General features: G+C 39.2%; 1 protein-coding gene across 1 annotated transcript in view; it reads left to right on the top strand.

Annotated features, from left to right (window-relative positions):
• proser1 (proline and serine rich 1) overlaps nt 1–14,192 on the top strand; it is a 48,184-nt gene extending 33,992 nt beyond the window's left edge. Inside the window, 2 exon segments of the mRNA XM_072477064.1 lie at nt 1,722–2,979; nt 7,120–14,192. Coding sequence (XP_072333165.1) covers nt 1,722–2,979; nt 7,120–7,248 — 1,387 coding nt within the window. The 3' untranslated portion in view covers nt 7,249–14,192.
• The last annotated feature ends 447 nt before the right edge of the window (nt 14,193–14,639 follow it).

Genomic DNA, 14,639 nt, shown 5'->3' with positions numbered 1-14,639 from the left:
CATGAGACTTAAAAGCCTAATCTAATGAGAACGCGCTGATTATCGGTGATGCTAGCCTATGGATCAGATATTAAATTAATGTTATGTCTGCCTATTCAGGGCCCCGATCGCGGGCCAGGCCACCGTGGGGCACCCCCCGGGGTCAGATCGCCCCGCGCGCCCCCCCCCCCCCCCCCCCCCCCCCCCCCCCCCCCCCCCCCCCCCCCCCCCCAGGACCCCGGAGCCCGCCCGCGCCGCCTTGTCCCGCCGGTAAGGTAGGTGGTTTAATTTACGCCGGCGGGACAGGCAATTTATCGGCGGGACTTCGGCCCGTCCGGGCCGGAGAATCGAGTTGGGGGGCCCGCCAACCGGCGTGGCGCGATTCCCGCCCCCGCCGAATATCGATGCCGGAGACTTCGGCAACCGGCGGGGGGGGGGATTCACGCCAGCCCCCGGCGATTCTCCGACCCGGCGGGGGTTCGGAGAATGTCGCCCCATTTCTTTAAATAGGAGGCATTTTAGATTGAGAATACTTGGAATTCATAGTCTTATTTTTCATTCAACTTGTCAGTATTTATTCCATTGTTTATAATGGATAGTTTTTCCAGAGTGTATTTTTTTTTCCTTTCCAAGTTGATTCCCTTTTGAAAGTTTATTAATGAACCTTTCTCTAACATTCTTTCAGAAAGTGTATTCCATATCATAACCACTCACTGCATATTTCTTCCTATCTTCTCCCTGGTCCTTTTGCCAATTAGCTTAAATTACACCCTCGGGTTACTGAGCCTCCTGCCAGTAAAAACACATTATTCCTGTCTGCTCTCATCAAAACTCTTCATAACATCTATTCAGGGACGAGGAGCAAGCACGGTTAAATTGCTACAAAATATGTTCTTTAACGCAAAATTAAATCTCAGATTTTTCAGCCTCAAAACGCTAGGTTTGATTGCTTGTTACGGGTATCAATTACCCAGGAAGTATATATTTTGAAATGTTCTGTTGGAAGGCACTATTTTTTTACATTCTTTAGTGTTTGTTAAATTGTCAAAATATTGTTAGTGAGATGGTATTTATTTCTATACTTAATGGCTTACAATAGATTGGTTGATGCTGTTGCGATTTTGGAGGGCAAAATTCCTCTGGTCGGTTTCCCGCTGGGTTCTCGTCCGTCTCTACAATTTACAATATTTAGGCTGGTGGGAGGAGTTAAGTGGGGCCGGGGGTTCAGGCCTCGGCAGGAGGTTGGGGTATCACCTCCATCAGAAGCACCTTTTTAATACTGGGCAGGTAACTACAGGACACACCCGCCCCCCCCAAAACCAAGCCTCTCCGACCCTCCCTGCCATGTGACCCCAAAACATAATTCTTCCAGGAATCCTGGGACTTGGGATTTGGGGACTGCTTGCAGCCCCATTCCTGTCCACTGCAGCTTCTGGCACTACAAGGACTAGAGAGCTGCTGGCCAATCAGGTTTGTCAGCAGCTCTCTAAAACAGAGCTTTCTCCCGAGAGAGGGGCGGAAGTTCTGCCCGTAGCCAATTAACGCTCGTTGAAGTGTGAACCGGCTGTAGGGCAGTGCGTCGTTTTCACCCCCCTCCCCCGCACCAACTCTTCAGATGATGGGACACAAATTCTGGCATGCTAAAAGTCCTGGCCTTGATGACTTTAAAAATGTATCACTGTTGCTTTTGTGATTCTAATTGTTCAAGCTTTTAAGTTTCACTTTGTTTTATCATTTTTCAGTTCGGCCTCAGGGATTCAGACAAGCGACAATGCCAACATATCTCCACCTTTGAACAACTCCTTCCCAGGACTGGTATCCTTCCCAGGAATGTCAATGTTTTTCCAGAATCAGACTTTATCTCCTGCAACTCTGTCTGCACTCCAAGCAGGAATGACTGTTGCAAATCTGCCTGGACTTCAGTCTATTGCAGCTGCAGCAACTTTGGCAGGAATGCATTCTTCTGGTGCTGCTCCATCTCTATCTGCACTCCAGAATGGTGTGGTGACAGCTACGATGCCTGGTCTTCAGTCTGCTGTCCCTATTGCTGGACTCCAATCTAGTGCTGATGTTGTCTCCCTTCATGGACTCCAGGCCACGGCCTCTCTAGGTGGACTTCAACCTAACGGAAATTCAACATCTCTTGCTGGATTGCAGTCTGCAATATCTCTCGCTGGGTTACGTTCTGCTGCAGCATCGCCAGCTGGAATGCGATCTACTGCAGCATCGCCAGCTGGAATGCGATCTACTGCAGCATCGCCAGCTGGAATGCGATCTACTGCAGCATCTCCAGCTGCACTGCAAGCTGCTGCCTCTCTTGCTGGTCTACATGCAGTTGCTGCCTCTCTTGCTGGACTACAGTCTGCTGCTGCCACTTCACACCCTGGACTCTACCCTGCTTCTACATCTGTTTCTGAACTCCAGTCTCTTCCTGCCTCCCCCTCTGGACTCCAACATTCTGTTTCCTCTCTCCCTGGGCTGCAGCCTGCTGCTGTTGCTCTCTCCAGAATGCAGTCATCTACATCTTTTTCTGGACTTGATTCTATTGTGGTGGCTGCCTCTTTACCTGGATTGCAACCTACTACAAGTTCAGTATCCCTTCCCAGCCTCCAGTCTGCTGTGACTGCCTCATCTCTGCCTGGTCTTGAGTCTGCAATGGCTGCTGCTTCTTCTCTGCCTGTTCTCCAGTCTGTTTTAGGTGCTGCTTCTTTGCCTGGACTTCAGTCTCTAAGTGCTGGCTCTCTACCAGGAATCCAATCTGTAGTGGGTACTTCTGCACTCTCTGGCATACAATCCACTATGGGAACTACCTCATTTTCTGATCTCCAGTCCACTGTGGGCACCACTTCAATCCCCAGTGTACAGTCTGGTGTGAGTATGGTGTCACCAACAGGTCTACAGTCTAATGTGGATGCTACATCTTTGCCAGGATTCCAAACTACTATGGGAGCTGCATCTCTTCCTGGATTACAATCTTCTGCACCCTCCGCTTTACTGCAGGTAAGATGTGTGAGCACTCGGGCTGAAACAGAACGATTTTCTCAGCTTTTATATCTGGGAAGAGTTGGTGCATACAGTGTCATAAATACATGGCATGGGCAATTAATATATTGATTGTAGAAGATGAGAGAGAGTTAGTTTCAGCTGTTCAACTTCTAAGTTGAATATTTTCTATCTTTATAGGACTTGGAAGCAAGAGTAGGCTATTTGACCCTTTGAGCCTGCTCTGCCATTCAACAAAATAATGGCTGAACTGATTGTGGTCTCAACTCTACCCTTCTGTTTGACCCCCATAGCTCTTGATTCTCTGGTCTATCAAAAATCCATGTAACTCAGTGTCGTGGAAATCGTAATAAAGACAAATTCCTTGAGGTTCAAATTAAGGAAATTTATTTACACATATATATTCGCGGAGAGAGTGTTCTCGCTGCAAAGCCAGTGCACTGCACTCTGAGATTCGATTGAAGAATGCATATCTTTGTAGTCTGAAATAACAGCTTGGATTAACCAGGCATGTTTATATTAAATAGACCTTGGAAAGTACGTACGATGAAATATGTAGTACGTATGTTCTTGCCCTTGGCTAAAAACAACTCGAGTACACATTTTGTTACCTTTCAGAGGACAATGTGTTAATTCATAATAAGGCCGAGACCAGAATATTAAGCAGTATTTCATTTATGTTACCTGACCTACTTATTTTTCGCCAAAAAGCTGTGTTGAACTATAGTCAAGCATTTCCCAGCATGCCTCCAAGTTGGCAACTCATTAATTTCCCTTCCACACTCAGCCTTGAATATAGTCAATGACCTAGCCTCCACTGCTCTCTAGAAACAAAAAATTCCAAAGAGTAAGTTATTCTGCTGTTTACTCTGTACAAATATGGCAATATCCCACTTTTTAATTTGTCTTTTTAAAATTCTGTTCAAGTAACAAATTCTGTTCAAGTTTACTTGTATTAAACTTGCTGGTTGACTATTGGTATGAAATATTGCCTGTTATTTTCTATGTGTTTTAACTGATGGCAGTTTTGGGTCTTGTGAAATACAGTAGAAAGGACTGGAAATCATATAAAAACAGATTGAGTGATCGAAAGTACTTTTTCATTACCTATAGTGAACGGCCATATAAGGTAGTTTATAGAATGGTCATTAGTATCTCACAGTAGATCAGAAAATGGGAAGAGTTCAATTAATTCTATTCTCTGGAATTTCCCATCCCCCCCCCCCCCCCCCCCCCCCCCCCCCCCCACAGAGGGTTGTGGATGCACCATTATTTCATATATTTAATACTGGGATAGATCAAACTATAAGATCTGTAACATGTGTGTAGATCAGTTATGCAGATTAAACTCAATACTAAATGTACAGCACATGGACGAGACCGTAGAATATTGAAAGGTACTACTGAGGAAATAATTGGTAAACATTTTTGTGGCTCAGTGTTATTTAACTTGGAGCTGAGTACTGTTAAGTAGAAAAGCTCCATCTTGTGGCAAAAGATGGTTAGAGATCCTGCAGTTGCCAATTCTAGGAGATCTGTTAACTGTTTATTAAAAATTCATTTATGGAATGTGAGCATTCCTGGCTAGACCACATTTATTGCCCACTCTGGGGTTTGCATATTTGGAGATCCAACTTTGCAGCTGGGTTTGAATTTAGGAATCAAGCTGGGAGACATTTTATATTTTACAGACTCCTGTTCTCAACAGGAAAGATGAAACTCTAGCAGTTTCTGTGATTTGTAGTGTTCTTTGCAGACTGCAAATGTATCTCTGGGCCTCTTAAGCCAGTTTCGGTCATAGAAACATTAAATTTAACACACCTAGAACGATACCAATATGTATCTAATGTTTACCAATATAAATCCCTTAAAACTACCTTTGTTTTCCTAACACTATATTTAAACCCATGAAAGCTAGCTGCTGTTATTCATTTGACTGCATACTCGAGGGGGATAAGAGGGGCACACACACACCTACCTTTCCAAAATCATGATTATGGACAGTAAGGGGAGGTAATTGGAGATTCAGGTCGTCACCCCTCCTCTGTCTAACAATTTGAATAAATCCTTGCAGGTGCCAGGACAGGTTGAGAGAACAGTTAAAGCAGATGCCATCCTATGCTTTATTAATGGAGCATAAGAGTACAAAAGCAAGGAAATTATGCTCTGCTTTGAAAGTTCCCTCATCACATTCAGATCTGTCCTCATATCAAGTTTACAACACTGGTTTGGCCTCAACTGGAGTATTGCATCCAGTTGAGACATGTAGTCTGGACTTGTGTTTTGGGTGAATTCCCAAACAATAGCAAGTGTAAATTCTTCAGAGATATGTTCATTCCATGGGGAGGATCCACCCAGGGTGATTTAAGTAGCAACTTTTTGGAAGCTGCCAATTGTGAAGTTGCAATGGTCACCGTTGGTACTTGGTGTGTGTCCATTTCTTTTTTAAAAAATTACAGTTCCAGAAACTTTCATACAAATGCACCCCATGTTTGAAGTTATGGGAATGGCACTTTACAACCAAATCCTTCTGTTCTTGACCCCTTTCAAAATTATGTCTTTTATATTGTCTATTCATGTTCCTACCACCAATATGAATCACTTTACACTTCCCTTTAATCTCTGAATTAAATTTCTTCTCTACCTTAAATTTAATCTGCCATTTGTCTGCCCATTCTGCCAGCCACATCCTTTTGAAGTTCTCCATTCACAATACTTCCCAGTTGGATCATCCACAGATTTTGAAATTGTGCTCTGTATACACTCTGGACTATTATATATAATATATATATATATATATTGTCTATGAAGAAGAGCAGGGGATCTTAACACCGACCTCTGGAGAACTCCACTATAATTCAAACAATTTAAATAAAAGCAATATATCACATCTGAATCATACAGCAGATCAATCAGCATATGACAAGAAGAGACAACTGATGTTTGTGAATTGAAAATTAAGAGATGGACAAACATACAAAAAGGGGAAAGGAGAATATAATCTACAAGCAGAGGAACATATCTGTAACATTCTTGCTGGATGGTGTAATATGTCATTTGTCAAGTGATGAAGCATTGAAGAATTAACATGCATTAAAGAAACAAAATAACTTGAATAGATAAGGCAGTGGGAAACAAAAACAAATGATAGGAAATATGAAAAATGTTAAATCCTGGAGATTAAGTTTGAAAGAAACTGGTTTGATATTTAAACAGAAGGTGCTGCCAAAATACAGCACGTCAAGAGTTCAGAAAAAGGGATAAAAAGGGTCAAGATCGATGCACCACCAGCTCCTCTTCCCTGATCAACACTTTTGACGAAGATTCACATCCCTTTTTCCAATGAACATCAACCCAAATTCTCACTCACCCTGGACATTGGCAGACACCGCTCCTTCACATCATTATCAACTTCTACAGTGAGGTATAATGGGCATCTGAAGTCAGTGTTCAGAAAAGAAGGCTGCAGATTGTCTTAAGAGAAAGGGGAGATGGTGTTCTTGAAGGTTGTGTAAGACTTGGAAGTGTAAGAGACTGAAGGCAGAAGTTTGGACTGACATTGTGATTGTGAATTTATGTGGTATACCATAGGGAGCTCTAAGCCATGCTTGTGGACAGAAGGGAGATGTTTGGCAAAGTGGTCACCAACTTTCTATTTGTTCTCCCCTGTAAATATCACTGAGTGGCGAGTACAATTTGTTCATCACCTCCTCCCACACCGTTCTCCTGAGAGATTCAGCAACATGTGTGTACTTTTTAATACTTTGTTTATGGTCAGCAAAGATGAAGACCTTGAATGTGTAGATGAACCTCTTGAGGAAAATTCAGAAGTGATGTGACTAATAGCAAAAATGAGTGATGTTTTAGTGGAGCTAGAAAGATTGGAGACTAGACATGAGAGAGGGGGTGCTATATGATAGATGAGGGTTTTCTTGCTATAATCTAAGTAAATGTGTAAAATAAAATGTTATTCTCAAGATGCAGTCTGAATAATAGTGATTGGTTGGTCTTGACAGAGTATTAAAATGGAAATTGAGCAGCTAATCAGAAAGAGTTGCCACATAAATTATATATATATATAAATGTGAACACCCTGTGTTGCAATCACAATTACTGTTACGTTGTTTTTTTTTCCAGACACATTCAGCTGCAACTCTGGAGAATTTTTCAACTCAGGGCAACAATGGTTTTGCATGCTACTCACCCGCACCAGGAACTCCATATTCCCTGCAACCAGGCTTACCTTCTCAACTAGGGTGGCAGTAAATAGTGGACTTGCTTTTGTGTACCTTTTAAGCTTCAGATATAAAACTGATGCTTGTTGAATTTATCCAGCTCTTTGATTAGACATACAGTATATTTAGTAGTGTATGTAGGTGAAACTTGATGGTAATTTTTCTAATAGAATATATCTAAAGATATAAATTTGGTAAGGGATGAAATAGAAACAACATTTAAGATTGAAATGCTCTTTATTAGTCACATTGTCAGTAAACTAGTGAGACACACTATCTTTCATTCAAGTGTTATCTATGGGACATAACGTTAGAGAAGTGTTAATACAAATCCAGAGGACTGGGCTAATGAACTGAAACCAGGGGTTGAAATCCTAACATAGAAGCTGGGGAATTTCAGATAATTAAATAAATCCTGGAATAAAAAGCTGGTATCAGTAATGGTGCCCGTGTCTACTGGATTATCATTTAAAACCCATCTGATTCACTATTGTCCTTTAGGGAAATACATCTGCTGTCCTTGTTTGGTCAGGACTACATGTGACTGTAGACCCACAAACATGGTTGATAACTGTCCTCTGAAATGGCTGGCAAACCATTCAGGTGTTAAGGAGGTGCTCACCACTTTCTCAAAGTAATTAATGAGCAATTAATAAATAAAAAACATATATTTATATAGTCATTCAAGTGTATTACAAAAGGCTAGCTCAATTCATTGCAGAAGATGAACTGCTAGTTATGAATTTTCTGAAAACTAATTACTGTATTGGTTCTGGCCCTGTTCCATTCATATTGATTTTATTAATGGAAAGGTTTAAAACTAAGGTTTGATTCATAAGTTTATAATATTCCTTTAGTGCCTGACCAAATACATATTAGAATTAGCTAATGGGGTAGATATTTTACTTCTCTGCTCAATTATTGGGCCAAGTTGTATTTGGAGAGAGGGTAACCAAGAGACATTCGGATCAATGGATCATATATTCATTTGCTTACTATCTAAGCAGATGTTGTTAGGCTCGTTGACACATTTCTGGAATAAACCCAGATTTCCTCTATCCTGTGAACAACCAAGTGGCATATTATAGTTTGTGGCATAATTTTGGTAAATGTATTCTATTCTTTTTGTCTTTCACTGAGAGAAGACAAGATGCATCAGCTTGTGGGAGTCTCTGCCACAATCGAAGACTTGACGCCCCCCCCCCCCCCCCCCCACACACACACACACACACACACACACACACACAACACCATTAGGGGCAGTGCTATTGATTCAGATCTTCCATTACTCGTTATTTGCTAAAGTTTACTGATTGAAAATGCCCACCATGAGAAGTTTGAAGCAGCAAGCTTGTAAAGATTGAAAGCTGTGCTTGCTGATTTATTAACTTGTTTAGATACAGGGTTAAGGATTTTGGTTGCTACAGAATTATAATTTACAAAAAATGCCCATGACTGTGTCCATGACTAACCTGTGCTATTTTTACTTCATTTAAAAAAGATGTTTGTGGTTTATTTTAAAAAACACACTATTTAAGAAAGAATGGTACTGGTAAGCGACTTGCATTGTGATAATATTTCCTGACTCCAAGATGCATTTATCAGCTAAATGTCTTCTACATGCATTGAATAAGAATTAAAATGCAATTTGGCTTGTATTATCTAATGGATGGTTGGAACTTTCCCAGGATGGTGGAGGGTGAGAAAATGACAACTTGCCTGGTTGAGTGCAGCTCGAACAACACTCCAGCTTGACACCATCCAGGACAAAGCAGCCTGCATGATTGGCACCCCATCTACAACATTCACTACAGTGCAGAAGGAGGCCATTCTACACTCTAGGGACTCTGATTCTAAGGCAGCTCACCACCACCTTTTCGAGGGCAATTGGGGATGGGTAATAAATGTTAGCCTAATCAGCAACGTCCACAATTCCTTGAATGAATTATTTTTTAAAACCAGGCCAAGGGGAGGCAGTGGTGCAGTGGTATTGTTGCTGGACCAGTAATCCAGAGACCCAGAATCATGCTCTGAGGACCTGGGTTCAAATCACACCATGGCAGATGGTGAAATTTTAATTCAATTAAAAATCTGGTGACCATGATACCATTGTCGTAAAAAAACACATCTGGTTCGCTAATGTCCTTTAGGTAAAGAAATCTGTCATCCTTACCTGGTCTTGCCTACATGTGACACCAGATCTACAGTAATGTAGTTGACTCCCTTGGACTGGGCAATAAATGCTGGCCCAGCCAGCGAAGCCCACATCCCATGAATGAATAAAAGAAAAGATCCCCAGATAAGAGGCTGATGTTCAAAACACTCTTCCTGCTTGGCAGGTGATTGCTAGTTGCTTGGACAGCACTTCACTGGTCCACTGCTTCACCTACCTTTACCTGCACCTCCCTGTACATCAATGCCTGCTTGCTCAGAGAGGGTGGCTGAGAGACCTCATCTCATTGTCACCACTCTGCTGATTCTACAGGTAAGAATGAGGGACCCGGACTACAACTGTCTCCATTCCTGTGGGTGCTGGAGCTTGAAAAAAATCATGTTCTGATCCGCTTTTCTGAAACATGTTCTGGTCCCTTTAAATAGAAATCCTTCCTCTGTCAAAATAGCTATGTAATCCTTCTCATCCTCCCTAATTGGTCAGGGAGCCTGGAGGTGGGCTCTTAATTGGTTTGCTCTGATTAGCGATTCTGCCCCATGTTTCCCAAAGCAAATGCTATCTTCCACTAAATGCTATCTTCCACTAAAAGCAAATGCTATCTTCCACTAAAAGCAAATACTGACCGATACAAAAGTCTGACAACTCCCATGAATAGATTCAAAAACAGCAGCTCCCTGCTGTTACCAGACTCCTAAACAACCCTCTTATGGGCTGATCTGACTAATACTACACTCCTGTATGCGTCACCCGATGTCTATGTATTTACACTGGGTAGCTTGTGTTGCCCTATTAAATTTTTTCATGTACTAAATGATCTGTTTGAGCTGCACGCAGAAAAATACTTTTCACTGTACCTCTGTACACGTGACAAACAAATCCAATACTAATACCCCGTGTCAAGGATGATTCTTCCTTGTAGATGACTGGGTGGAATATATCTATCCCATACAACTATTAATCTTTTAACTACCTGGTTCCGCTTGCAGCATTTAACTTGAGTTAAACCAAATTAATTATAGCAGTGTAAAACCAAAATTTGAATCCATAACAGAAATTATTAATCAACTCGAATTGTCGCTTTGCAGAACAAATATTTAAAAGTTTAAATGACACACAAACTCCTTCTGCCAGATCTACATACGATCGGGAGGAAAATAACAATGAAAATATAAAATCATGGGTTTAACTGTTCAATAGGACAGTCAGGTTCATGCATTATGTATTTCAAAAGTGCACGTTCTTCGCACAATCAAAATAATTCAGTACAATGCATCAGAACCTCAAATGTGAGTACTTTGTATCCAGGAAATAAACATACGATTATCTTTTTTTTATCATGGAAACTGACAGTTTTCCAGTGATTAAATAACACGTTGATTTTTATTTTTGTGTGTATTTACCCAGTCAGCACATTGGCTTCTGGATCCACAAAACACTTTCGGGGTTTTGATCTAATTCGTGCATTTGTGATTAGTACGTAGAATAATTAGACATAGAGAAGATACTTCTACTTATGAGGGAGTCTAAAACAAAGGGTCATAAATATAAGATAGTGACTAACAAATCCAATTGAGGAGAAAGCTCTTCACCCAGGAAATGATTAGAACTTGGAACTTGATCACCCATTGAATAGTTGAGGTGAATAGCATAAATGTATTTTTAAGTAGAAGCTAGTTGAGTACATGAGGGAAGAAGAAATAGAAGGATATACTGATGGGGTTAGATGAAATGGATGTGAAGTGGCTCGTGTGGAGCATTAACAGCACAGACCAGGTAGGCCGAAAGACCTGTTTCTCTCTTGTAAATGCTGGATAATTCTAATTGTAAGTGATTTGAAAGCTGGCTTTAACTGATTTTTCAACCAATGAATAGTCTTTTTCTTTAAAAAAAAAAAAAATTCTCCTCCATTCATCATCCATTTTTGCATAGAAAGATAGGTGAATGTTTTTAAGGAAAAAAAATTCAATAAGCAGAAAATTAAATGTAAATAAAAAGGTTACAGAATAATAGGAAGGAAGAAAACTGACATAGCAAACAGACATTTACATCTTTAAAAATGGTGTAAACTTGTTTTCATTCTTTTGATTAGTAGTTTAGGCATAATACATCACTTCCTCATGTTTAGCTGGGAACAAATAAAAGTAGTTGGTCAAGTGAAGCAAGACTACCCCTGATTCTGCTCCCATTTTAAAGATTCAATTTGTTATACTGTAAAATAAGTATTTTAATTTACTGTGCATACACAAATACCATGGTAAAGTGCTCAATAAACAAATGCAGTAATATGTCAGTACTGTTATATTAGTTTTAACTGACCAAGCAGTTTATACTTAATGTTCATAACTTTGAGAGTCTACTGCATGAATTGAGTGACCAGCCAATAATTTTGGGATAATTCACACTCTTTAATTAGAGATCAATTTTTAGATGACAACATGTGAAATAGTCAAATTTTTATAAAACCAAAGCCAGAATTCATTTCCATGAAAAATTAGTAAACATTCTACTCTAACTTGATTTTAAAGGATTTTTAACATTATATGTATTCCAAGATACATTTTTTACAACGATCTTGATCTTTTGGTATTTGTTTACAAAGACAAAACATTCTTCTCTAAAAGTTTAGGGTTGAATACTGATGGTTAAGGCTATTGGAGGACAGTACTGTCGAGCATAATGTGAATTTGCTAGCATACTAATCAAAGAGTTGGTACAACACACCCATCCTATCAATGAAGAAGTTTCATTTACAGTGAACCTTGGTTCATCTACTGATTCTCTGCATTCCCTGTATGTGCTTAACAGAATTGTATAAATTGAACATTTTGTTTGTTATTTAGGTGTGCCTATTAAAAGGCTTCAGTTGTAACACAAAGTGATACATGTTCTCTAGTAGAAATGTTGAGTACTGTGTAAGCAGTTTAAAATCTATTCTCCTAATCAAGCTGTAACGATTTTAATGTTAACAATATTGGATTTTAATACTTGTTGGTATGATAGAGTATCAACTTTAAAAATATTTTTTAAACTTAAAGCTGTAAAGCTTATAAAAATGTGCATCCTTGACATTCTTTTTAAAATGGTATAGAGGATGCTAATACGCAAGAATGGTCAACTGGCACTTTCAGAAAACTTTAGTTCTATTTCATTATGTTAATATGTTTATGAGCATGTCATCGCCATAAACCTCATTGTTCCAAATATAGTATATAGACTTGTAGGATAAAATGAACTTTATCCTGAGTATAGTGTAAAAAAAGTTACTTGATCTTTGTTTTGAGTTTTTAAAATCTTGTTACACTGTTTTGGTACACCGTCAGAACTGGCTTTTTTTGTAATTGTACACCTTTCAATCCCTGAGTATTCTCTTGTACTTGTCAAGTCACTTACATGTTGTTCTTCATTACAGGTATCATTTTGCAGTCACCTCAGCCTGATATATCACTGGCCATTTCTTGGAAATAGAACTAAGTGTGTAAGAGAAGTTAAGAGAAAACACCCATGTCTAATCAAATATCCCGTTATAGTGTCCAAACACATTTTGAATACACCGAAAGTGTTTTCTTTACTGTCCTACCTGGCAGGTGATTCCTAATATTTACCTTTTCAGTAGGTTCTTCATTAAAACAGTTTTTAATTTACTATCCACAAATTTATATCCTATTTTCCTGATATAGTATGAAATAATATTCTGGAATTAACTTATCTAAATTATTAAATAACACTCAATGTTTTATATAGATCCCTCCCCCCAAACATTCACACACTTATATTTCCTTCAAACCAAAGAGCTTGAACTATTTTAATATTCCATCTTTGCTCATCTTTTTTACACTTGGTGAATTTTTGCTCTAATCGGCACCTTCTCCAAAGCAGTTTTGGTGATGCCCAGAATTGAACATGGTATTCTGAGATTGTAGAGCCTGAGCATATCCCCAGAGGCTTGTATTTTGCTGTTCTCATTATAAGTAATGGGGTGGAGGGGACAAAATTAGAGTGGGAGAATGCTCGCTCATGTGAGGCATGGACCAGTTGGGCTCAATTACCTGTTTGTGTTGTATGTACTCGATGTTCACAGATTTAATCTTTTTTTTATATTATCTCCAGTTTATGATACAAAGTAACAGATGCTCAAAGAAACTTGCATGAGATTCCAAAGTTTTTGTAAATATGCCAACCATGAACAAGAAGTCCCTTGTTCAACAGTAATTCACTTTGCCGTCTGTTACGTATGCACTGCCCATTTTATTATTGGTTTAGGACTGTTTTTAGTGAGATAATAAGAAAAATGTCTAAAATAACTAAGAATTGGACTCTGTATTGCCACATCATATTGACATTTTTAATTTTTAAAAATTAGTTACAATAATATAAACTTTTGTCCGAAATAGATTGAATAGGGTTTGGTTTTACACCTGAGCAAAAGAGAGGGACAGGAAATGGCGGCTATAATGACATTAAAAGGCCTATGTGCTTGTATTATTGATAATTAAAACAAATTGGATGCAGTGGAAATTCTGCTTTTTCAATCATTGAGAATGATCGTGTGACTTGCTATTTGTAATGTGTGTGGGGTTTTCTTCATTTGCAATCTGTATTTGACTTCTCATTGTGTATCATTCATGTTGTGTTCATAGCGGTTTTACTTTAGTATATAAGAGATTGTATTTTGTTCAATAACCTACTAAAATTATTGTATGCAAGTAGGCTAGAACACTGCTTTTATTGTGATATCTACTGGATAATTAATTATTGATTCAAAAAAATGTTTATGCAATAAAAAACATATTTGCTATACAGTATATGTGACCTGTAGCATTGAAAAATCATTACTTTTACTTGGATGCATTTGCAGAAGTGACTTGTGTGATTTATGTCAATGAGTATTCAGATTTTCAAGCCATTTGCAGAGTTTTACACTCTTAATTTTCAGGGAAATCCACATCCTTGTTTGAGAGAAATTACTTGGAACCCATTTTCACCCTTTCAGCAAAAGAACTACCTATCTCGGCCTTTTGGCTAAGATCAAGTGTCAGATCAAGCCCAAGATGAGGTGTAAAGCTTTTTCTTGTCAACTTGGATCTTGTATGTGTCTCATGTGGGGACAATGAATTGGATTCAATTTGAATTTGAATTGTTTTTTGGAGCAAGCAAGGAGATTAATTAAGTGCTTCCCTTACACTCTGCATATTGGCCAAAGGAATAAAATGTATTCAAAAAATAAGGCCTGCCTGTTTGAAAGTCTGGTT

This window comes from Scyliorhinus torazame, chromosome 15 (genome assembly GCF_047496885.1).
Source record: "Scyliorhinus torazame isolate Kashiwa2021f chromosome 15, sScyTor2.1, whole genome shotgun sequence".
Classification (NCBI taxonomy): Eukaryota; Metazoa; Chordata; class Chondrichthyes; order Carcharhiniformes; family Scyliorhinidae; genus Scyliorhinus; species Scyliorhinus torazame.
The sequence above is the reverse complement of the archived record's forward strand: the minus strand, read 5'-3'. Positions and strand labels throughout refer to the sequence as shown.